The following is a 26,839-nucleotide window of genomic DNA, read 5'->3' as shown; positions in this document are numbered from 1 at the left end:
CAGATTTTGTTTTGTGGGGTTAAATGTTTAAATGCTGCACATTGGCTGCGAGGGATGCTGCAGTAAAAAGCTCCGGAATAATTTCCACCACAAGTTGTGCGTAACGCCTCCACTAAAATGAAACCATGGTGGCTGGAATTCTGATCAAATGAGCAATAGTAATTGCTCAAATTGCCAAAATTCGTCGGATTAATATGTGTCGGCACACTGCTCATCACTTATATCATTGTGCAGTTCCTGAAACATTTTAGGATTCCTAGCTAATACAGCCAAGAGCTGCAAGTGATAAAACAATTCCAGTCCAGACAGCTCAAAAACTCACCTTTCCCGGGTGCAGTCCAATTTAGCCTCAAAGTCTGCAATCATAGCTGCTACTGCTGGCTCATGGCAAGGTGCGAATTGCCTAGCATCTTCCAAAAGACTACGCAGGCCTGGTAAAAATGCATCAGAGATTGCATGCTCCGAGATGTCTGGAAGATGCAATCAAGGTCAAAAACCTCCCTTTGCTACAGCAAGTTTCAACCCTCCTACTCGCATATCTCTTCCCATTTATGTGATGGACAATGATGCAATGCACAAAGGCAGCAAATGTAACATCATGGGCAAATAAAATATGAATGGCAGAGTGCATGGCTAATACCGCCTGCACAGTCATCATGGGAGTCATACATGAATGAAATGGCAGTGTAAGGATGTGGGTCCTGCTTGGATATGTCAGGATATAACCTGTTCCATGCATGTTTTACTGCCTTGCTAATGAAGAATAGCATCCACTATAACCACTGCTACTGTGCTAGTGTTACCAGCAGGTGTGGAAGGTTTTTCCACAGGCAAGCCAAGCAAGCAATCAGCTTCCGGGTCTGTACTACCGTGTGATTGCACTAGTCATTGCCATATGAAAAGAACCAGCCACAGCAACCAATGGAGATACTGCACCACTGTAGTGGTCATGCCACATGTGATGCACGTGACATCCCAGCAGCACCATGAAGGAACATATTAATATTGCGTTTTCTTCATAACAGAGAGAAACACTTGTTCTCACCCCTCCCAAAATTTTTCTGAGCTTCAGTGGTGCCATGGCTTCCTAACTACACAGCTCAAAAGCAAACTCTATAGCCTGGACTTTTTACCACATCTGTAAGTCTTCAGTCACAGCTATAATCACGTTATATCAGTACAGAAAAGTGTTTCAAATTATTTCAGATTGCTTAATTTTTTCTAAGTGCTCACAGACACTGTAAATCATCATCTGCACTTTCGCCAACACATTTAAGGTTTGTCACACACAGCCTTCTGTGCAAGTATGCTTACAGTTATTACTACAGTTAGGTGATCGAAATTTTGCCCCAATCACAAGTCTCCTCGTTGCTGTTAAAAAGTAAACATGACCGCTGTGTTAGAAATGTGCACCAAAGAGGAACAACAATCAGTGCTCCGAGTTCCCTCGTCATTGATGAGGACAAGGACAAGGATGACGCCGAGTTTCCTGCTAAATGGGGCCCTTAACGCTATCATCGCAAAGGGATTGATGGTGATAAAGGTTATGGAAAAGCGTTAAACTAGCGAGTTTACAGCAATATGATAAGTCTTCCAATTCAGCACAGTTTTTTAATGTGGAGATGCTTGTTTCTTTTTATCACATTTTCTCTAATATTTCTCGGCCTGTATTTTGCATAACTTAATTGGGAGGTATATTTTGTTAAATATATTTATGGATGGAAATTCCAATGTTTTCTTTTTTACTGGGGATGTATGAAGACAAAACACCAGCTGCGGAATGACACCCGAAACAGCATCCAAAACGACATGTCCCCTGCTTAGCCCTCGCGTATCGGTTCCACTGGATTGCAAGCCCTGTAATGGGCCAACATGCTGTCGCAAACAAAAGGCACGAAAACAAAACCATTCCAACTCCACTGTTAAATGCCACAGCATATGGGGCATGCTGTACACGCAGTGCGGTTGCTCAGGCTTGGCTTCAAGGCTGTTTCTGTCATACACTTTGTTTCTCGTCATCTGTGGTGTACGATTCGTAGTTAGATCCTAAGTGATGAAAACTGAGAAGGATCGAAGCGGTCACCGCGAAATAGCCGCAGCTTCACCTGTTCCACCATTCTCAGCACCCACCCTGTCCCTTATAGCAGTGATCAAAAACAAAACGGCCGTTGCCATTCAGGTTTGCATGGCACGATGCAGGGATGTGCCGTGTGGTGCTTCACTTAATTTTCCAATTCGGCCATGCCGCAGCAGCTCTCAATGCACAGTTGTCGGCGCAACTGGTTTTATGCAAGGCCTAGAATTACCGTGCACGTGCTTTTGCTGCATGCTGGCAGTGGATTCGGTGAGGAAAGAGCAAGGTAATCGATTTTTTGGGGGGGGAGGTGGGGGACATTACTTTGCACTGCAGTTATGACCCAAAGAAGTAACCAACTTGCCGAAAAGCTCGTTTTACTGAAGGTAACTGATATGACAAGGCAGACTGACGGGCAAGTTGGTATGACATAATATGGCTAAAACAGAAGAGAGACAGTGCTGCGTCTTTTTAGCCTTATGATGTGACAAGAGCGAGATACTGTCATTTAGAAATGTTGCAATGGTTCTCCAGGAGTTCAGAAAGGAAATTTCGGAGTTTCTGAATGTTGGGAACTTCTAATAGAAAAAGTGTGGCACGAACGAAATCTAACAGCAAATATTTCTCGCAAACATCGAAGTTTTCAATATTTCCACAAGTCCACCAAAAACATTTTTTCGTGAAGAGAATGTACACTCTTGTGGAATAAGTCAAGTGTATTGAAAAGGAAAAATCAGATATCAACCATTACTTTTGACTAAATAAATCTTAAAAATAGGAGAGCAGGTAAATTTTTCTTTTCCCTTGTACAACTTACTGTATCAACAACTGCATATCTATCGATAAGTTATAAGTATTTGGGAGTTATAACTACCTTTGATTTAAAGTGGAATGAACACACAAGTACATACAATAAAGGCAATGCAAACACATGGGTTTTACAGGGAACTATTGGAAAGCCTACCAAACAATTTATACTGTTGGCACACAAAAGTTATGACTGGTCTACACTAGAATATGCAGCCCCTGTATGGGACCCGCACACATTACCAAATATTACTAAGCTAGAAAAGGTACAAAGAAAATCAATTAGGTTCAGTCATAACGCATACAGCAACACCCTCCCTCTTCAAACCTCCTACAAAGCTCAAACTTAGAATCCCTAGAAGTCAGGTGTTTCCGTGAAAGGCTAAAATAACCTATCAGCTGTGCCACAATAACTTAGGAATAAATAGAGTCATATATCGAACCTCTGAATCCACAAATGACAGTGTAACACTATAGCAAAAAAGTAAGGGAATTCTCAGGCAAAACTACTCTTCAGAAATAATTCCTCTCGTACAGCACGCAGTTGGAATGCACTGCCCACCGATTGTCACCCCTGAGTGTTTCTTCATTCATAAATGCGATATCAAAGCTACCTGCGATAATTTGAATTTATGTTTTTTTCTTGGCGTGCCACAGGAATTCTACTTCATTTTTTTAGCCGTTACTTGAGTGTACATGACATCGCCACTGTTGGCACATTGTTAGCGCCATTGGTGCTTAGCTTTATCACGTGTGGACACTTGTACACTGCGTTGCTGTCTTTCCTTTTTTTAATGCGAGAGCATCACTTGGCTCATGCGTGGAAGATGCCCCAAAGGTGACGTGGAAGAGCCCCAATGGTGAGACTAAAAATGAAATAGGCTTCATACTATGCACTCGTCCTGGCATCGTGCAGGATTTGGAGGTCCTCGGATAGGCACGTTGTAGTGACCACAGGATGGTAAGGTCCTGATTTAACCCTGACTTGAAGAGGGAACGCAAGAAACTAGTGAAGCGGAAGCCAATTAACAAGTTAGCGGCAAGAAGGAAAGTAGAGGAATTCATGATATCACTTCAGGACAGATATTCGGCTATACCTGAGGATGACGACCTTAATGTTGAGGCAATGAGCGATATTCTCAAAGCTATCATTATGGTGCGCACAGTAGAAGTAGGCGGTAGGATGGTTCGACAGGACAGCGGCAAGCTCTCTCGGGAGATGAAAGAGCTGATTAAGAAACGCCAAAGCATGAAAACATCAAACCCCACAGACAGAATAGAACTGTAGAGCAATAAAAGTTAATAAGTGCAAGGTAACCGACATACGGAAGCTTAATATGAAGAGAATCGCACATGCTCTAAAGAACGGAGGTAGCCTGAAAGCGGTGAAAAGGAAACTAGGCATAGGCAAAAATTAGATTATGCGTTGAGACAAAGAGGGCAATGTCATTAGCAATATAGATAAGATAGTTAAAGTAGCTGAAGAGTTTGACACAAATCTATACAGTAGCCAATATAATCAGGATATAAATGAGATAGGCAGTATCACAAAGCAATGGGACATCCTGCCAGTAAGGAAACAGGAAGCAAAGAAAGCCTTAGGAGCAATGCAAATGGGAAAACCAGCTGGTGAGGATCAGGCAACAGCAGATCTATTGAAGGACGCGGGGAGATTTTGCTAGAAAAACTAGCCACCCCGTACCTGCAATGCCTTATGACCTCAAGTGTTTCACAAGCTTCGAAAAACATTAACATTATTCTTATTAATAAGAAAGGAGACATCAAGGACTTGAAAAATTACAGACCGATCAGCTTACTGTCCGATGCCTACAAGGTATTTACTAAGGTAATCACTAATAGAGTCAGGACAACCTTAGCCTCAATCAAATGACTGATCAGGCAGGCTTTCATAAAGAATACTCAACAAACGAATTGACCACACTCACACTATCAATCAGGTAATAGAGAAACTCGTAGAATATAACCAACCCCTATATATTGCCTTCACAGATTACGAGAAAGCATATCACCCAGTCGGAACCTCAGCAGTCGTGCAGGCACTGTGCAATCAGGGTGTAGAAAAGCCTTATGTAAAAATACTAGAAGATATCTATAACGGCTGCACAGCTACCACAGTCCTCCATAAAGTCAGCAATAAAATTTCAATAAGGAAGGGCGTCAGGTAGGGAGACATGATTTTGCCAATGCTATTCGATGCCTGTTCAAAGGAGGTATTTAGAGGCCTGGATAGGGAACAGTTGGAGATTTGGTGATGACATTGCCTTACTATATCACTCAGGAGATGAAGTTCAAAGCATGATGATCAATAAGTAAGACAGGCAGAGCAAAACAGTGGGTCTAAAAATTAATACGCAGAAAACCAAAGTTATGTTCAACAGACGCGGAAGGAAACAGCAGTTTACAGTTGGTAGGGAGGTGCTGGAAGTGGCAAGGGAATACGTTTACTTATGGGAGGTAGTGACCGCAGATCCGGATCAGGAGTGTGAAATAACCAGAAGAATAAGAATGGGGTGGAATGCGTTTGGCAGGTTCTCTCAGATCTTGAATGGCAGTTCCCCAATATCCTTCAAGAGATAAGTATATAAGAGCTGTATCTTACCGATACTCATCTATGGGCAGAAACATGGAGGATAAAGAAAAGGGTTCAACTTAAGTTAAGGACAATGCAGCGAGCTATGGAAAGGAAAATGATATGTGTAACACTAAAGGGACTATGCAATGGATTAAAAGTCGCTTGTAAATGTTTTCAATGCTTAGAAATGATGCTAAGAAGCATTCAAATTAAGTATGAGTCTCCAGAACTGAGCCGGCAGTTATGAATTTTTAAAAACCACATTTTTAAAAATTAGCGGGCCGATTGGTGTGTTCGTAGTGACCGATTTTGAAACTAAAATCGTGAAAATAGATGTCACTAGTTCAGTGACGTCGAAAGGCCACCACATGCTATCATTCGCTGGAGCCACGGCAGCCACTACGTCATGGGCACACTTCCAGTACCCGTGAAAGTGGTCTGCTCATGGTGCCGCACGAGCACTTCGGGCAAGCGCGAGCCAGGTCATTGCCTTCACGCATATGGTTTCAATTTACCTCTGCCACCTCTTTCAGCCAGGAGTTCCGGAGCCACTCGCAGTGCCTTTTTCGTCCGCAACAGACGACAAGAAAAAGAATCCAACGCGCGCCACAATCGAGGAAAGCGAAGAGAGACCAGAGAGACGATGCCGACGCTGCCGACGCTGCTGCTGGGGCGCTGGGCGCGACAACCGGAAATCGCAAACTGAACGTCAGCGGATGACGTATTCATGGGTGGGGCCCAGTCCCAGAGCTGTTTTCTTTATTTCTTCTGGTGCCCCACATGTACAAGTTGACGGGGGGGAAGGGGGGGGGGGGGGGGATAATTTTTAATCGTCTATATCTTCCTTGTTATTGATGCTAGCTCAAAAATCCTTGCACTGGGGTGACAAGTGATGGAATGGCTACTTGTCATCTGCTTTACGTAACCTTAGTTAATTTACTGCATAGATCCTTTAAGAGACAGGAAGAGGTCAGAGTTGGACAGGGAACAAAGCAGGTTAGTAACATTCCTAGTAGGAATCGAGAGAAGAAATGGGCTTGGGCAGGGTATGTAATGAGAAGGTAAGATAACCAATGGTCCTTAAGGGTAACAAACTGGATTCCAAGAGAAGGCAAGCATAGCAGGGGGCAGCAGAAAGTTAGGTGGGCGGAGATTAAGAAGTCTACTGGGATACAGTGGCCGCACCTGGCACAGGATAGGGTTAATTGGAGAGATATGAGAGAGGCATTTGTCCTGTAGTGAGCGTAGGCAGGCTGGTGATGATGATGATGATGAACTATCTGCACACCGGATTGTAAGCAAACTGCCCACCATGGCAGGTGGCAGTTCAATTAATGATTAGTCGTGTGAGGTTGCTTGGGAAGAGCAACCGGGGTTCATAAGCCCCCACCAGTGGTAGCATCATAAGCCCCCACCAGTGGTAGCACCTGCCATCTCAGGGCAGTGGCGCTTTGCTTAAAGGGGCCATGACAGGGTCGTTCTTCATATTGTAGTTTTGTGCTTCAGTAACTAATACAAGAGCTTATGATTCAGTTTTCAAAATTTGGCTGCCCTGGACGTGCTCTATATTCCAAAAAATGCAATTGAAATTGAGAACGGGAAACTCCTCCCACCGGCAGCGACCGCCATATTGAATGCTGTCGTGAAGTCACCAGAACATATACACGGAGCAACGTCATCTGCTCCCGTTGTTGCAATGTGCGCAGTGAGGTCTCTTGACCCCTGTACTTCCGCGGGCGATCGAAGTAGCAGCCGTCTCCCACATATGAGTGACTGGTGCCGCAAAAGCGTTAATAATAGTAACGCAGTTATTCAGTACAGGTATAGGGTCCGGTTACACTAGGCCGATGGGATGGCGATCGGCGGTCGGCTGGCTGGTCGGTATGCAAATGCCATCGCTGACGCACTGGTCTGTCAAGCTAGACCGACACGACGACGACAGCACGACCAACGACCCCGTATCGCAGTAGTGTAAAGAGTGAACTTAGTGCGAACTGGCAGAGCGTGGTGGGGGACTAGTTGGTATGACATTCTATAAACTTAAGAATTTAAAAATTTATTGCACCTGATGCTAGCCACGGCGACATACGCGATGTGCATGCTCCAGTGAAGATGTGCTTTCATTCGGTGCCTGCACATAGAACCTATCGGCGAGGCAATTGAGCGACATGGGCAGAAAACGCCGCACGACAGTGCCGCTCGTTGCTGTTGCCTGGGCTTGTGTGGCCGAGCAAAAGCTTCACGCCCGATTAATAGACAGCCCGAAAAACTGCACTTGTGTACCTTGCATTTCATATCTTCACACTTTCTTACTAATCAGCAGGGAACTCTTGCCAGATGCTTGAATTTCGGCCGACGGTGGAGAATGAATTCGCAAGTTTTAGCTCCAGAAAAAAGCTGTCGAGCGTGGTTTTGGCTACAGTGCCCTCAAAGCGACGACTGCCTACATTGCAGGGCGCGAGTACAATAAGAGGGAAGTGCTGATATGTGACCCGGTCTGCACAGCATGTGCTGAAGGCAGCCGGCAGCAGCCATCGGCGTCGACTGTGGACAACAAATCTGGTTGTTTTCATTAATTCAAGTAATTTCCGAACGTATCTTTAGCTAAAGCACTTTAAAATCAAATACTGATAACATAAGAGGAAGCAGATACAATTAGCGGGAAGCGCCGGTCCTACGCAAAGCGTTTCCCAAGCAGGCGATATAGCATCAGCGGCGCTTACTGCAGTGTTATTATAGTGTGTAAATGAGTAAAACTACAATTTGTGAGCAATACTATGTAATATTTAAGATAAGGACAGCCCACCGTGCGTTTTATGCCATGCAAACGCGCAGTACTGTTTGGCATAGCTATGTAAACAACCCCAGCACGGGGCTGCAGTTGTCGTGATTGTCGCATTCCTAGACCACAATGAGCACGTACAGTAAACACTAAATGATGTACTATTATTTTCAAGCACTCATTTAGATGGTGGCGACTATTCATTGGTGCGGGCAGTGAAAGCATTCGAGTCGCATAGGGTTTTGCGAGCGGCTTGGTTCCTGCAAAAGGATTCTATGAGCCGAAGGGAATTTATGTTCGAATTACAAATGCACACAAGCAGCGGGTAAGTCCTCTCATTCGGCACAATTTTCTCTGCTCCTTTTGTTGTTCAAGGTTACTCTAGTGCCACCTAGAGATACTTTGAGTTTAATTATCGAGCCGATGAATAGCGGACAAGAAATTGGTAGCCAGCTACAATATGCCATGGCTTTCACGGCGCACATCGGCGAAGGTATGCACGGCACGTGCCGTTTTTCACATACAGGAGCACTTGACTGCTCAAAAGAAACCACACTCATAACATAAAAATAACATGTTTATGAGTGTAAATAATAAACCAGGGGTCCATTGATTTCTGTTTCCTCAACAATCAGAAAAGGGGTGCCACGAGCAAGTCCGCTTTCTTAAGGATCACTCACGTCGCGCACTAAGCTGACGGCTTCCGAAAAGAAAACACTGAAAATGAATTTTATTTCGATAAGCTAAAAAAAAAGAAAACTTTTCGAGCGACCACCGTCTACAGTGTGCATGCAAGCACCTCAACAGCGCGCAGCAGACGACGCGGGGCGCGTATGCCCCTCTGACGTCAGCGATCAGAGGTTGCCAGACCAGCAAGCAGTTCGCAGAAGAAATGGAAAAAATTCGTTTTAAAAATATTTACTGCACAGAATCAACTGAAACTTGAGAGAATTTTAATTTAACAAGCTGAGAATTAAATGTGATTAGCAGGAAAATAGGCTGTCATGGCCCCTTTAACCACTGCACCACTGCGCCAGGAGTGGTACGAGGACTCCCAGCAATCTATGAATGTAAAGATAAGAAAAACCACTTCAACATATACGGGCATTAACCCATTAACTCCATCGTGTCATACCCTTAAGGTGGAATTCAAGTGACCCCTCCAGTTTCAGTGCACTAGCACGAAAGCCCCCACTCTTGGATCGACAAAGATTTTGCTGATCTTTGTCCAACGTCTGCCTGAGCTTGAAAACCCAAAACCAAAATGAAAAACTGAAGAGCTAGCGCACCTAATTTGAATTTGGCCTTTCCACTTAACCATGCTAAATTGTCCATCATATTTTTACAGTTACACAGTTAACTGAAATCATGCGTGATATTGCTCCATCACTTAATAACCATGTACAGGTCGATGCCATTTTCATTGACTATTCTAAAGCTTTTAGCAAAGTATGCCACAGAAAACTTCTCTCTAAACTTTGAACCTTTTTTTACACGCTCCTACAATGAAAGATTACTCGGCTGAATCACAAATTATTTGCACCCCAGAAATCGGTTTGTTAGCTTTGACCACACACAGTCATCGCCCGGTTTATATTTCTTTGTCCCACAAAGTTCCGTTCTGGGACCCTTTTAAATCACAATTAATTAATATTATCCATATCAGTTTTTAGAATGTCAAAACTCGGTTACCTCAGTGCAGTGGTGCAACAAATTCTGACAAAATCGCACCAAAATACATGTGCTTTTGAGAAGCCTGCAGGCAAAGCAACCTCTCCAGCACATGTAACTCGTTGAAATAGCCAAAATTTGTCGTGCCACAGCGCTGAGGGTAACTGTGTTTTGAAATTCTACAAACTGCTATAGATATTAATTACGATGGGCTACATGCCTCTCAATAATTAAGGAGCCTAACACTAATGGTTAAAAACTTTCTATTCAATATTAGTTAACCAGCCTGATAGTTAGCATGTCTTAGCTGTATTCTGATGTACTACACCGCTGACAATGCCATGGCAAAAAAAGCGTTCTTTTAACTCCAAAAACCCATTTTTAAAAACTATGTAAAGTCTTAAGTGAAACACCCTGTATAACATTTGTACCATTAATGATCGCTGTTTACTAAGCGATGTGTTTTTTTACTACTGAAGTGGGACCTGACACAGGGACAATCTCTTTCGGAAAATGGTGACAATGACATTTAATAAGAAACAACCCTTGCCATTCAAGTATGACTATGCGGAAAACATGCTGGAGAGATTCCGTAAATTAAGTACCTTAGTGAAGTATTCTGGTCTAACCTAAAGTGGCATAAACATGTTGATGTTATATGCGCAAAATCATTGCAAAAAAAATAGGCTACCTAAGAAGAACATTAAAAGGTGCAGATAAAGAATAGAAACTAATAGCTTATGAATTTCTCGTCAGGCCTTTCCTTGAATATGTGTCAGATGTGTGGTCACCTCATCATGTGCATGACAAAGATAAAATTCAGCCAGTGCAGAAAAAAGCGATCAGATTCATTTCCAATCACTACGATCACAACTTTTCTTCTTCAGAGCATTCCCATGTTTTTTTCCCCTGTATTATCGAGGAATGTGTGGCTGGCTTACCATGCTACCCAAAACTGCGCACTGCGCCCATTTCATTTGTTAGTCAATCTGCAAGTGATGCGCGAAACTGATTCTTTCGACACCGTATCTTTCGGGTCATTTCTTGATTGCCATCAATTTTCCATTTTCTCGTCCACAGTTGCAATGGGGAATGAATTTGATGGTTCTTTGCGACAAGTATCACCTGCACAGTTTGTAAAGCAAATGTCTAGTAATGTATGATGATTTCGTTTGCTCTGTGTAACCACTCCTGAAACGTCTCAAATCTGAGACAGCAGTATTTGTAAATAATAAAAAAAGAAATGAGGTTTGCATTGCACGTAATGTTTCTCTGTGTATATTAGCTTTGTTACTATTGTATAAGTACCTGTCTGTGTTGCTGCTTGTTTATGAGCAGATAAGGGAAGGGAAATGAGAGGCTCGTTATGACATACATACGAAGGAAGCCAACAGCCACTGAAACCAAGGAGCACTGGGGAATGTTTCTTTTTTTTTTCTTTTTGTGTGGTGTTGATCAATGTGATATTAATAGTGTAATTATTTTATCGCTTATTAGATTTCGTATTAGATTCTTATTCGATTTGAGGTTCCTTTTCCCTTTTTTTTCAATAAAAAGTTAGGCCACAGAAAACAAGTGAACTTGAATTAAATATAGAGAAGGCTGTAGCCAGAAAGAAAACAAATGACTCCTGTGTGTTGTGTAGTATTCTGACACAACAGGGAGGCACTTCACTGCATCAAATACTTGTTTCAGCTAACGTGCAGAGTCAGAATTTTTTTTTTTTTTCATTAAAAGGTACATTGAAGTAGTGAAAAATAAAGCACAAAATACTGTCTCAACAGATTTCGAACAAGTTTCATGTGGTACATTAAGACTTGCAGGCAACCACTCATGGTCTCAGCAGAATCAGTTCCTGCACTAGCCGGTCTTAGAAGCATGAAGGCTAACCGCTCTAACCCCAAGCACAACAAACTAGGTGCACTATTTTCCAGAAGCGGTCAGGAAGGACGGCTCTGGAGTGAATGAACTGTTAGTGGTATTAAGTGCATCGGCTTTAATAATGTCTGCATACACATAAGCAGTGCTACACAGTTCAGTTACAAGCAGCCGGCTAAGGATCACAGCATAGTTATGACAACCTAAACAATTTTTTTTAAAATAAAAGACTGCTAATGATGTTTTCTGACAACGTCCTCTGGTTAGTAAGGAGCATGCATGGGTCCTTCACTCAAAGATGCACACCCTATTATAAGGCACCAACCATTCGCTTCTAGCACACAACAAACAGTAAGGAAAGGTAAAGAGTCCAGCTACTAAAGGATACAGGTACAGGACAATGTGCTATAGGCTTCAAGAAGCAGCTCCATAATTTGTGCCCTTGATGAGTCATTTGGATTCTGGTTGTTTCTCATTGCCAAGTTGGCAAGGTGAGGCAATATAACTGGAAAATTTCAAGAAGCATAAAACACACATTGAAAATATATGGCTCTTCACAGAGCAACAGATTGTAAAAATAAAAATAAGGCCAGTGGCTTTGTAGCTGGTTATCATTGCACTAAACTGAAATGTCAACTCTGCTTCCTATATATCTGTGCACTACAGGTAAAGAATTTGATATGGGATACTGAGCTAAGGAGACAAAAGCAAGGCTATAAATTATTTCAAACACTTCGGGTTCTTTCATTTGTATCAAACCCCAAAAAACAGGTGCTTTCGGATCCCATGAATCATGCAAAGCATTAAACGACTAATGCTTACAACCATCTCTGCAGATTTAATGCACTAGAACATGGCTGCTAAAATAGTCTTTCAGAGTCTGAAAATACACAAATGTGCACTGTCGTGTGACACTAAATGTCAAGAAGAACAAGCTAAAAATATAATTATTTCTCTTGTTTTGGTCTGCTAACCTACACCCAGATCTTGAACCAAAGTTAAAGTGAATAAACGGGGGCCCAATGTAAAAGCCAAAAGCAGAACTAACAGCACATAAACACAGGCCTAGTTTAAAGTATAAACTATAGCAATGTGCCAGTATGGAAACAATACTGGAAACAATCTAAACCCGCTAAAATGTCCAGAAATGCCTAGTCCTTCTGACAAGTCATGCATGAAGTGAACGTAGCTGGTAACGAAAAATCAATGCGAAAGGTCTGACCTGTGAACAGTAAGGAAAAAAATTGGCGGTGGTTTAGCTCTTGTTAAACCTGGAGTGACGCGATGGCTACAGCTGGTCGAATGGAACTTGCTCAGTGGAATTGCAAAGTCAGTCTTTCGCCGCTCTGGGTGTTCCTTCTACATCTTCACGTGGTTGGTCACGTGACCAGCCACGGCGCCGCGCCGCCGGCAGCTGCCGACAGCGTGGCAGCGCAGCCACCAGCACCGCGCTGCCACGCTGAAGGCTCGAAATGCTGCCACAATGTAGCTATCGCTACAAAAAATATTTACCCTTTTGATAGCAAGCAGCCAGTCATTACTTCACGATCCCTATTTCAAGAGACTCGTCTGATACTCAATGTCAGACTTAAATATTCATGTTTTCAATTAAAGAGCTGTTAGTTGCTTGCAAAGTGTAAAGAATTCTACTAAGCTTCTTTTTCAGACAAAACATAAATTATGAAACTCAAATTCACAGAATGAGTGCCCCTTTACTTGGTTATTATTATTATTAATTATTATTATTATCAAAATGCTAACCTCATACTAAAATGATTATTCCCAATGTGCTCATTTCATGGTTTTACTAAAGTGATGCAACAGGCCAAGGCATCTTCCTCTATAACTGCAATGCAGCACTGTAACCTTTTCTGGGGAAAAAAAAACAAAACAAACGTAATGGACAGCACCAGTAGTATTGCTTGTTTCTTCTTTCATGCCAAATAGTGACTCTGGTATATCTAGCTGTATTCACTACCTATTCCCAAACCAGATGAGAGTACTGCTGTGTTAATGGTAGAATAAAATGTAAAACTGCAAATTTTAAGCATGAAAAAGCCACAGATATGACCAATGAGATTTTGTACTGTTTGCTTAGACATATAAATCCCAGTAAAACCACAGAAAAATAGAATACTTACATTCATCTCTGAAGCGTGGTTCTGTATTGGGGCCTAAAGATGCAAACATGTGTATGAATTCAGCCTGCATAGAGTGGTCATCTCTGTGTTGAGGGTCTTCAAGAAAACTCTGCAGCTGCATGAAGGCTTTATCAAGCAACTGCCACAGAAAAAAAAGACAGGTGGGGAGTAGAAATAAGTGGTTCTACAATCTGGTTATTTATTGATGCCTCAAATGCTCACAATATTCCTTGAGAAACAAAAACAAAATGTATTTTTCAAGGTATAGGAGGTACAGGACAGCAGGAAGGCATGTCAACATCATGCTCATAGAGCAGGAGATCCACACAGGAATTTTGTAATGATACTTCATTTTTGTCCGAGCGATTCGTGGCAGATGCCAGGAAACTTTTTGTACTGAATGTATGCAACAAGACCCCTTATAATATAATATCACACAACTACGTCCTCTGCATTTCCTGCTTCATAGGCTGTGAATACGATCACAATGTAATTACATTTTTGCACAGCATAACTTTCAAACTGCAGTTTTCTTGAATGTACATCGATGCCATTGGCGAGAAGGATGGGTCTCTTACATTGACAAACAGTGCTCTTAGTGCTCCAGACATACTGCAAACTGGAGTGCCACCAGCATTAATTTATGCAACCTTACTATATGCGATAAGCAATTGTTCCTGCTCCATTAAAGAAGCAGAAGTTATTTCATGCTTGCACAGAGATATGCCTTAATTATTCAGGTACAAAGGCACTAACTCTAGGGCACACCCACTTTCCAGTTTTGTTCTCAGTAAATTTAGTCTCTCAGTTTTCAGTTTTGTACTCAGACTCTACTATTCAAAGCTATCACAGCCAGAAATTCAACAGCTGCCTGTTTTTTTTTTCTTTTCAATTCATCATTACTTCAAAAAGAGGCAAATGTAGCATGTCAGTATTTATACGACCATAATGATGATGATGGAGACCAAGAGGACCATCACATGATAGTTGGTGCCCCTTATGATATGGGCGAACACAATACTACAATTTCTTTGCTTTCGTGCAGAACTGCTTTTGTTAGAATGCGTACACCTGGTGTGTGGGACTCATTCAACTCGGTCCACATCGTGCCGATTGAGCACAGGTCCTTGGTGAGCCATAGATGTCCAGTGCTTTTTCAAAGCTACCAATGCATTTTCAGACATGATACACCATTTGTTATTTAACCTAAGAACTTATCCTTCCGTACAGAAGAAAGTAATAAGTACAGTTTGAAATGGTAAATTTTAGTGCAGGTCTGAAGATCGTGTTGTGCAACTTTCCTTAGCCCATATGACAGACTCTGCAATACTCAGGCCCTCTTTCATATGGCCTCAGTGCCGCAAATTTTTCACGTCTTCAGATAATCATTTTTGATGCTTAGTAGTAGCAGCAAGCCTCAGGATTAGAAATGTGCAAATATTACTTGTTTGAAATTGAATCGAAAAGCCGGGGCACACTTAAGGGTACGATGTGATAGAGTTAATGGGTCCCTTCAACGACCTCGTGTCCTCTTTGCATATCACTTCACAGACATGGGCATTGTCCTTTATATTATTTAATTGTTTTTTTTTTATTTATAACCCAGTTTAAGTGGTCAAGAGGTAGTGGTTCAAGTCCTGGGTTCGGCCAATCTTCTTTTCAGCGAAATTGCTTTTCTTTCTTACGCACTACGTTATGAACGTCACGACTCTGTAAACCAATGAGAAATTGTGCAGTGATGTAATTACTGTTGTACTACGCGACTGTTATTGGGTGTTTGAATTACCTGCACGAGGCCATGTCGTTGTGACTAATGTCGCTCTAGAGCAATCCTGATTTTCTCGACATGATGCCTACGCCAACTACGGTGGTTTCTTGGCTGAACGAGAGAGACTCTTAATGCTCTTGTGATCAGGCAAGCTTTGCAACCAAATCAAATGTGAATAGTGCAGTTATAAACCAAACCGAATAAAAATTGAATAATGAAAAGACTGAATGAAATACAAACAGAATGTTTGTGTGATTATTTACTTGTGCAAATATTAGTAGAAAACACATTCATGCGAAACAGCAAAACACTATAAGTCATGGGGTTAGAGCTGTAGCTGCCAAAAGAAGAAACACTAATTTTCACTAAGGGACACGCAACATGAAGTCAGTACACTAACTCCATGATCATTGTATCACATGCACAAAAAAATTACCTATAGGTACTGATGGCCACAGCGAATGAACTAGCGCCACATCTCAGTTGATGAGGACAAGAGTTTGAGCCATGGCCTCAGATATTGGGCATGGAGGCAGGGTTTGATAAATATGGCCGAACCATCATACCTCCCAATCTAGAGGCCAATTGTGTAACCACCATGAATGCAGCCACACAAATGGACCATGTTTTTGTGCTGAACCCTCCTTCCCATACAGACCAATCACAGTGATATGCTGTAGTGACAGAGTGGATGTCCTTTTTGGAATAGTTGCCCCAAAAAAACTTTGGCTTGCCCTATATGAACTTCATGTGAATTATTTAAAAATATAACAAAACCTGAAAACAGATTCGGGTCATTTCGAACAACTTTTAACGCACACTATTAGATTTGTTCAGTGAATTGAACAGAAGGATATTTGACTCGCTGTTCCAAAAATTTTGGATATTCTCACACCCCTACTCAGGATGATATCAGATAATTAGATTTCCATTGGGATGATGAAGTCCTTAAGAAACTAGCCGAGAACATCAACTGCTACCCATTGCGAAGCTTAGTGTTTGCATGCTGTCAATTTACCAATTTCTTGTAGTGCTCGAGATGTAATAGAAATATTCACAGTATTATTGAGAATACTTACGGTGTGTCCTCCACATAATGTGGCCAAGAAGTGCTGCTGCGATCTATACAGAAACTACTGCATTGCTTGAGAAAGGACCACCCCCCACCCCAAAGATGGCACTAAGCAGTGAAGACAATGTTATGGTACAGTGAAGCCAAATTAGAAGACGAGTCGAGATCATGTGATGTTGCCGGGCTGTGTTTCTCAATAAAAGCAATACAATTTCAGGAGACACGAGTATGCATGGATGCTCATCCTGCACGAGCGACCCCTTATGGCTTTAAGATAATGAACTGAACTGAATACACTGAACAGGAGCCAATGACTCACAAAAAAGGTCATAAATGCAGAGGCGTGCTATACAATGCCTTGCTCATTTACAAAGGCATCGTTGAGCTCCTACAACAGGATCTCCACTAGAATGAAGCCAGCTTGCTTATTTTACTGGTCTTCAGGCCATGATGCGCGTCTATGTGTCTTTCAGTGTTAGGAATCTGTTTCAACTATTGGCATGTGAGCCTAAGCGAGCATTTTCTTTTGCAGCTCACAGCATTTTTAAAGGGCCACTGACCACCCTCCAGTTGAAATCATTTTCTACCCTGGTGACTGTGAGCCATTACCCTCGGACTGCGCGGCTCTAAACATTTTTTTTAATAGCGCAGTTACAGCCACCGCAATCAACAGGCTTTGCCGCACTGCACTCTCCTGCCTGGCCGCCTTGCTTCCACAAGCCAAACTGCCCTTCCTCCTCCGCGTTCGGCGGGAGGTGTGGAGTATGTTGGAGCAGGAGCTCTGTTTGAGTGCACAAAAACGAATGAGTGAGAGAACAGTGCACAACGAGCAGCTGACACAATGAGTGGTCTATGCCGACCCTTCAACCGTCAGTCAGAGAGACAAACCAATGGATGCCGTCCCTGTTTGTACGTCATATCCAAGGTTCGTTGGGACAGCGTAGAGGATGAGGAGGCTTGGCTCTCCGAAAGGAAGCGTGAGAGAGCTTTGATTTGTATTTGTGTATTTTTGCTGCTTTCCGGCGTGCGCATCACCAGTATTTTGCAGAGACTATCTCAGATACCTAATCAAAGCACTGGGCTTGTTTGTTTAAAATGTTCAGGCCCTGGTCAGTCGCCCTTTACATAGAACTTTATTTTTATGTATAGCATAGAGCCTTTAGTCACTTTTTGCACATCAGATACATAATAGTCAAATTTTTCTTTCATGATATTTGCACTTGTTCCAAACTTTCGGTGTCATGTTCACTAAATTTGTCTATGCCACCATTTTTCTTGCATATTATCATTTTTTGCATTTATCCTCCAAATTTAAATTATTCAGAAGCACATTATGCTACTTGGTGTGCCTATACTTTCTAGTCTTGTCTACTAAATACTTGGAGAGAATGAAGAAGTTGAAGAAAGTTTTCGTAATACGTAAAAAAAAAAATAGCTAGTTTCTATTTGTAGTTCAAAGTATGGATAAGCTGGAGGTTTCAGGATATAAAATAAACCGCTTTTTGGTTAATTTAGAATTTAACAATTATTTTTATTTTTATTCTCATGTCAGCCCATCTAACACAGATATAACAAATTAATGGCTACATTGAACTCTTCCAAAGATTTTGTGAAGAAACAAAGGAATTTCTACTTCATATACTAAATGCAGTTCGGCATGAAACGGATACAGTATCAAACTCCTCGGCGCCAGGTGGTGCCCACCTGCACACGGCATGCTTTGCTGCACTACGCAGAGTGGCTGGTGGTGGTGTGGCAGCCATTCACCTCGCACCCGCCAACAACAGCGATGTAGCCTTGTGATAATTATCCGGTGGTGTGGCTGTTCAACTCGAGTGGGCTGATATGGATTTGGTGAAATTGGTCGTAGCTTTTGTTCTGATGTTCATTTTCCATGTGGCATGTAATATGGGGAAATCACCCTTGCTGGCATTTGCAACACCTTTGCTGTGTGCTGGCGGTACTGTGCGGGGAAGCAAACCTAGCTTGTGCTTGCCGGACCTGTTTTCGTGGCCTTCGGAATTTCCACAAGCGCCTTCTGAATGACTCTAAATCTTCAGATTTAGAGCCATTTGGTAACAGGCGCTTCAGTTGCCATCCTTCACTAAGTTTCTCTGCTCTTGTGTGTGCTTTTGAAGAAATTTTGTTCTGGTTACTGTTCAGCAACCGCCCCGGACAGGTTTGATCCCCGGACCAGGATGAATTTTTCTTCAACTAAGGAGCTTTCGTCTATAGCCATTTGGCTGCACTGCAGTGGATACTAATGAGTAATAACTCTATTATTTCAAATCTACTCCACCTTGGGGGGATTCCCCAGCATAAAATGAACAATGCACATCGAAATCACCGGCAAAACTTACATCTTTTTGAGAGCTTGTTGCCAAAATTGCTCCAAACGGCCTAACTGTTCCTATGCGTACAGAACTGCAAAGGCAAAAAACACTAAGTAAGTATTAAAACCACCAAAAAAACTTAACTGCATTCTGTGAGATGTTCAACTCACATTTCAGGGTCACTGGCAAGAGTGACAAGTGCTGGAGTCACACGACTTTTCAGCAGAGGATCAGCCACAGTCCCAACTAGGAGCTCAAAAAGACGGCCCGCATTGTTTCGGACAAGTGCAGTGTTATGCACAACTCCTTCCCAAAGAACTGAGAGCAGAACTTCATGGTAATTTTTGTCCATGCTGGCCAACGAAGTCATAAGAAAAAGAAAGCAGATTATGTTTGTAAAGTGCCTTCTCAGCTACAAAAAATCAGTAGCTTTTCAGCTACAAAAGTCAACAGAACAGAATACATAAGGTTTGGTTTTATGGCGCTTAATGTCCCAAGGTGACAGGCTACGAGGTACGCCGTAGTGGAGGGGTCCGAATAATTTAGACCATTTGGAGTTCTTTAACATGTACTGACATCACACAGAGCATGGGCCTCAAGCATTGCGTCTCCGTCGAAATGCGACCGCTGCGGCCGAGATTAAACTCACGTCTTCTGGGTCAGCAGCCAAGCGCCATAACCACTGAGCTACTGTGGCGGCTGTAAGAACAGGCAAGGCTGTGCAGGATTCTACCAGGTGTCCCAGCTAACTCTTGCCTAGGTTTAAAAAATACACAACAACACAATAGGTGCAAGCAACTTCAACCATTTCGTTAATTGTTGCATGCAGTTATTCAAGAGTACTTCTGCACTGCAGTCACTTTATTAATTAAATAAATCAAAATAACTTTTTACTACTGCATTTCCAGCGAAAATTCCAGTACCATATTGTAGAGCATGCCAAAAACCATCCACTTTGTCAGTTTTAAGGCGAAAGCCTTCCTTGCTCCATTGAGCGAAAGCCTGTCTGTGTGTGATAACATTCGATGGTACCCACAAAAGACAGCATCCTCGTGCAGACAGTCGGTGCATCCGAAACGCAACCTGGGGCAGGGGGGCACAGGCCGCGGTAGGGCGGCGAATGCGTTCACAATAGGCTTGTGCGAATATTCGATATTTTTGAATAGTTGAACGAATAATGCCCTATTCGATCTTCACTTCAATTCGAATTTTGTTATTCGGAACTTTCAAGTATTCGGCTCGAACGAATAGCCACACGCGGCAAGGAGAAGGCGTTTTCGGAAGTTTCGGTTTTGGATTCAGTAATACTTTTCCCAATCCAATCCAAACCAAGCCAGAAAAATAAAACAATGCTCAGAAAAAAGGCGTACAAAAACGCATCTCGTTGGCGTGGTGGTGTGGTCGATTGCGTTTAGTGGGCGACTCCGTCTCTGCCGCGGCGGCGTTTGATCAATCCCAGCCGCCTTGGACCACTCTAGAGAGCACCATGGGGGACTTGCATGCGGCCAGGGGCCGAATCCACGAAAGAGTTCACTTTGGAACGCGTTTGCTTTGCCGTGACGTCAATTTGACGTAGGCATCAGGAAGAGAAGGATGGGACGAACACTACGGGAGGACGAGGGGGCAGGCAACAGCCAATCGGCTTTGTTGGGCAGTCCCATCTCAGTTGCTTGTATCGTTAAGGGGCCATATGCTAACTTCGGCACGCTTTTAATCTCTCGTGCCGACACGCACGATTGCTTGAGCGACGGCCAAAATCGCCCAGCTCACAGACGACTGTGGGAGCCGTATAGTTGCCTCGCTGCCGACTGTCGCCTGGAAGCCCCCAGTAGCGAAGAACCGTAGCGCGCAGAGTAACAGAGCGCACTTTTCCTCGTTGGTCCAAGGTGGAGGTTTAGCTCTTCGCATAGCGGGCGTACAAGTCCCTTCAACAACCTGAAATGCCTTCGGAAGGTATCATCACGCATGTAGAAAGGATTGTCATGCACGCGCGACCGCCGATGCCGCCGATAACATTCGCTGAGCACCGCCAACAACAGCGGGGCGACGGGACGCACCGGCATGTTTCTTTTCGCGCCGAAGCGAACGCCACTTTCAGAGTTCCACAAACAGCGACTGAACGCGTTCGCTTTCACTTGATTGACATGTCTCGTGACGTAAACAAAATCCGTGGTCCCGCCTCCGTGAAGTGATGTCACCGCCAGCGGTGACGACACACGGCCAATGGAGCGAGGTGGCGAGAGAGAAAGCGAACTGTTTCGTGGATTCGGCCCCAGCAATCCAATTTGGAACTTTTTTGTAAAGATTCCAACCGGGAACCGAAGCTCGATGTCTTAAATGCAAGACCGTCCTGAAGACCCCGACAAGTACGACAACAACCCTAGCAACACATTTAAGGAGACACGCGGACTTGCACAAGGACTACCAAGAGAAGCGGGATGCATGCCAAAGGCCATCCAAGCTCAAGGGGGCAAGCAAGGCAAGAGGTCAACAACCATCCATAGCCGACAGTTTCAAGCCGAAAATGAAAGCGTCGGCCCCAAAAGCCCAACAGATGACAAAAATGATAGCTCGCTTCGTAGCTCGTGGTATGCACCTCTACAACATTGTCGAAGAACCGGGTTTCCTTGACATGATGAAGTTCGCTATGCCGGATTAAGCCATGTCGTCTCAGACAACGTTCTCGAGAGCCATTATTCCAGACCTCTACGCATCAAGCAAAGAGAAGGTGAAAAAGAAGCTCGGGGACATTTTTGCAAGCGGAGTGGAGTCGCTTTCAATCACAACTGATGGTTGGACATTGCTGGCGAATGACGGCTATGTTTGTGTAACTTGTCACGTCATGGACAGTGACTTCGTCGTTACAGATAATGGAAGGAGCTTTAGTTCTGCAGCAGCGTGGTCGTCCAGGAGTGGTGTGTAGTGTTTCGGACACACCCTTCAGTTGTGTGTCAGTGATGCCAAAAGAGAACTGTCAGGGTTTTTACAGCTCTGTGCTAAGGCCAGAGCGATTGTGGCTAGATACAAATGGATTGCCAAGGGCCGAGGACGGCTTCAGGAAATTCAGAGAAACATGCAGCTGGACCCTCTCGAGTTATACAAGACGTCCCGACGCGATGGCACAGTGAGCAAGCCAAGATGGCCAGGCTCTTGAAGCTCCGTAAGGTCATAATTGTAGAACTTTCAGAATCTGACGCAGTTCCAAACTTGAATGCAAGTGAGTGGAAGCTTACGAATGCAGCAGTGCAAGTCTTGAAGCCACTTGACCATGCTACAACTGAACTGTCTGGGGACGAATATCCCACGCTGTCACAAGTCATTCCCCTGTTGCAGTGTACCAACGTGGTTCTGGCTGAACATGTTTCCGAAGGTGGTGAGGCAGCATTGCTTGCCTCAAGCCTTTTGCGTAGCATCAAGACGAGGTTCCCTGATATCAAGAAGTCACGCCTTCTTGCAATGGCAATGTTGGTCGATCCTAGATACAAAGATGTCTGTTATGCTGAACGACCCACAAAGCAATGGGCGTTCACTCTACTCACAACGGCACCAGAAGAGACTGTGCTAGTGATCAACATGGTCCAGCAACAAGTGAGAACAGCACCTGCTCTGCAGACCCATCAGGGGACTCTGTGTGGAGTGCTTTTTACACACTTCAATTCGCGTGCACATCATCAGTCAAGCCGTACAATCTCGAATGAGGTTGCTGGGTACTTGAAGGTCCCCTTTCTTTCCCGGTCCGAAGACCCCATTGTGCAGTGGAAAAGCAAGAGCAGCCACCTTTGCCCAACCCTGATTGCAGCTGCCTGCAGGTATCTTTCGATACGGGCCACCCAGACAAGAACTGAAAGGCTTTTTTCGACTGCAGGAGCTGTTGTAAGCTGCAGAAGGGAGCACCTCAAAGCCCAGCATGTGGAACAGCTAGTGTTTTTGCACGAAAATTTGTAGATTTTCGTAAATAATCAAGTTGTTTACTTTCCTTGAATAAATTCCAGACCTTAGCCCTCTGCGGTTTTTTTTTCTTTACTTGCTACTATGAAGTATTCGCTTCGAACCAAAAATGCACTATTCGCACAAGCCTAATTCACAAAGTTAGTGCGGCGTCGTGGCGACGGCATAGGCCTGTTTTACATGCTGCGACTAGAACGAAAATATTCGGTGCAGTTGGGGACACTGCAATGCAATTTTTGGTCAGTGCTTTCACATGTAACGTTTACCCAGCAAATTCAGTCGGAGGAACACGCAAGGCTGCTTGATGTTCGCATAGGCAACCCATGATTTAACGCCACAGCAATGCTACACGGAGTGTGTTGATGACATTTTGAGCAGCGTACTTTTAGATGCAAGGCAATATTTGATATGTTTCTATTACAATAAACAGTTTTGCTTCCACTACAGCAACAGCTTCCACGTGACCCCACATTGCACGCCATCTCTGCGCTCCCCATTGGTCAGTCGCAAAGCGAACACACCGACGCTGCGATTGAATTCCAACCGGATGGAACTTGATCACAAGCTGTCTGTGGTTAGACCAACGGCCCTCCCCAATCACAGACCAACAGAATTCTCGGGGTCGCAAGAGAAAATCGCATGCATGTGAAACGGGCCTTAGAGGTAGAATTGCAAGCTGCGTGGCCTTGGGTTACACCATTTTGCAGCGTGAGGAGGAGAAGGGGTGCAGTGACGCTGCGGCAGCAGCTTCTAACAGCCATGAAGAGGTAGGGCGCTGCTGGCTGCGGGGCAACGCTATTCCCTCATCCATGTCAGTTCGCCGCAAGTAGTCAAAGTGGGCTGTTGTGTATGATCATGTACTACTGACTGCGAACGACTGCGTTTGCAAAGTGAGCGGGTGGGCTTTCGCCTTCTCACACGTAAGCAGTCTTAAGTGTCTCTGCAGAATTTAATATTTATTATTTTGTGGCGTGCTACAGATTAATCTTTTCCACTTAGAAAAGAAAGTGCGCTAAATATGAAAAAATCCCACGTGACCATGCGCTTGTGCACTGCGACTGCAGTGCTCTTAAATGCGGAATTCAAGAACGCAGCCACGTTCGACTGTGCCATGAATGTGATGGGGTGAAAACAATGAAGTGGGTGCTGGCAACAAAATTAAAACCAGCACATGCAACTGGGCCACGTTAAGTGCGAAAAACAGCAGGTGTGCCAGTTCCCGGTAGCTACATACAGGCCGAAATAAACCAGTGTTTCTGGTCGTTGGTCGGGCGTTTCGTCTGCAGGCCAGAGAAATACTGCCAATTTCAGAAGCAAAGCACTGCACTAGAATGCAAACACACCACATGCAAAGCACAAGACTCGAAACACTGTCCAGCTACGAGGAACGCAGCTTAGAGTTTCGGCCTGTGTATAGCTACTGGGAACCAGCGCCTAGTGTTTTTTTTGGCACTGAATGCAGTCAGGTTGCAGACATTAATTTCAATTTCGCCGCCAGCACCCACTTCATTGTTTTTGCCCCATCACATTTGCGGCACCGCCGGACACGGCTATGTTCACGAATTTCGCAATTGAGAGCTCTGCTGTTGCTGCGCACCACAAGCGCATGATCACACGAGATTTTTTTCACCTTTCACATGCCTTCTTTTCAACACGAAAAAAATACATCTACAGCAAACATCAAAATAAAAACTGATAAATTAGACATCTTTTGGCCTACTCTATAATCTAGCACTGGAATTTTCATTAGAAAAGAAATAGCTAAAACATTTTTCTTTAATGTTCTGAAATTATTCACATGATCAACTAAAAAATACTCTTAGTAACTGCATACTGACTGCTGCATTGATCAGAAAAAAAAAAAAATCGAAAAAAAAATTATCCGGGCCTATCCGCCCACTTCTTAGAGCTGAAATTTCGCACAGAGGTGGCATCTGGTGTTCAGTTTTGCTTTATATTACGTTTGGGTGGGGGTACTTGCATGATTCGGTCCGAGTTAATTGAAAGTCTCCATCGTCTGCAGTGACAACAGACCAAAACAGCAAGCTTTCACAGCGGTTGTACCTGTAACGCCATCGACTGTTGAGACTGTGGCGAAATGCAAGGTGGAGAGAGTGGTTGCGCGGTTCGTTTGAAAGTGCTTTCTCGACTACTGCAACAAAATTTGGCACAAAAAAACATCGTTTGCATGCGACTGCCACCCTCCTTGCACCTTGTGTTTTTCCCATGCGTTTCTCCGCAGCCTCCCTGCACATTAGAGTGCTCGTTTGTCCGAAGGACATGTGATGGCACTACCGGCATCGCTGCTGCAAAAGCTTGCTGTTTTAGTTCACCATCGCCACAGACGAAGATTTCCGATTAATTTTGACTGAATCAGGCAAGTACTACACCCAAACGTAATACAAAACAAAACTGACCGCCAAATGCCACCTCTGTGCAAAATCTGACCCCCAAAGAAGTGGGTGGTTAGGCCAAGAGAATTTCTTTTTGATTTTTTCCCATTGTTACATGCAGTCGTGCAATGGCCAACAACATGGTTCATGTTCACTACACCTATTGTGCAACTAGGTCTTTGATTCCACAATGGTTTTGTTATAAATGCTGTAGAAGGTTTTTACCGACAATTTCTGATCGGTGCATGTGCCGGCTTTTATGTATACCGATGCTGGAAACCATGATGAGCAAGTGCAATAGCGACTGAATGCAGGCAAAAGTGGTAAACTGAATACTAAAATATGCAGTCCCAGCTGCCAGACAGCAATTGGACAGTTTTAGTATAGCTTAGCATCTACTTCAATTTCTGCACCCAAAGCTGTTACTGCACAGTCACGTATGACTCGCTGGTGACAGTTTTAGTGGACTGTGGTTACTGCTTCAACCAAGAAATGCAAAAGCACTATGGCGCCACCTATCAATAGAAGCTAAAGCACTTCATCTGCAATTCAAAGAGAGCATAGTTTTTCATCAAAGGGTGTGCGAGCGACAGCGGAAACTATAATAAAATGTGATGAACACTTCCGAAAGAATAAAAACACATTACACTTAACATATATTTTACCGAGATGCGGTCACGTGGTGGGATACACGAATAATGGCAAGGCTTTGCCGCATGATGTTGCTTCAGCTTGCTTCATGCAATTTTCAATACCAATCTAAAATTATAAATTCTCATTTCTTCAATATTACAGAGTTCGATTCTTACACTATGATAGAAGATCTTTTCATTTCCATCATAATCTTATGACACGTTTTGGTCAGTTGTCGGCCCCTTTAAGATCCACTCTAATACAAAAAAAAAAAAACATCCTTAGGAATGTGCAATTATGTGAAAATTCAGATATGAATTGAATACGTTTGTTATTTGGTTAATATCTGGTTTGAGAATTTCTTAATACTCAGCAGTGATCGAATACCACGTTGACTTTCATAAATCTGACCATGGCAAAACCACAATGATCGGGGCAAATTATCTGAAGCTCAAGTTTAAAGTTTTGGAAAAACAGTACAAGGGCATCTTCTGTGTTTTTTTCCATTGTCACCTGAACTGATCACACTCATATGCTGCTAGGCTTGAACCTCATACGAAATTTCGCAAGTAGACTTTACCACATATTACACATGATGAGAGCAAGATAGTCGACCACCCGTTTTCAACAATCCCAATGTGAAAACACATGGATTTTGTTTGACCTCTCCATAACACATTACGCACTGAAAGGGACACTGAGGAGAAATTGAGCCATGGCATGATGCTTTCACAGCCATAAGAAAA

General features: G+C 43.4%; 1 protein-coding gene across 4 annotated transcripts in view; it reads right to left on the bottom strand.

Annotated features, from left to right (window-relative positions):
* LOC144113912 (RAB11-binding protein RELCH homolog) overlaps positions 1-26,839 on the bottom strand; it is a 122,076-nt gene that overhangs the window by 5,800 nt on the left and 89,437 nt on the right. For all 4 annotated transcript variants that reach the window (XR_013310910.1, XR_013310911.1, XM_077647298.1 and 1 more), the window contains exons 18-22: positions 19,290-19,472; positions 19,147-19,210; positions 13,947-14,085; positions 12,194-12,310; positions 323-470 (exon numbers count right to left, since the gene is read on the bottom strand). Coding sequence is in view for 2 of the 4 variants with exons in the window: in XM_077647298.1 (XP_077503424.1) it covers positions 323-470; positions 12,194-12,310; positions 13,947-14,085; positions 19,147-19,210; positions 19,290-19,472 (651 nt within the window). In the remaining 2 variants the exon portion in view is untranslated. The remainder of the gene's footprint in view (positions 1-322; positions 471-12,193; positions 12,311-13,946; positions 14,086-19,146; positions 19,211-19,289; positions 19,473-26,839) is intronic.

Source organism: Amblyomma americanum, chromosome 1 (genome assembly GCF_052857255.1).
Source record: "Amblyomma americanum isolate KBUSLIRL-KWMA chromosome 1, ASM5285725v1, whole genome shotgun sequence".
Lineage (NCBI taxonomy): Eukaryota > Metazoa > Arthropoda > Arachnida > Ixodida > Ixodidae > Amblyomma > Amblyomma americanum.
Note: the sequence above shows the minus strand (reverse complement) of the source record. Positions and strands in the feature narration are given on the sequence as shown.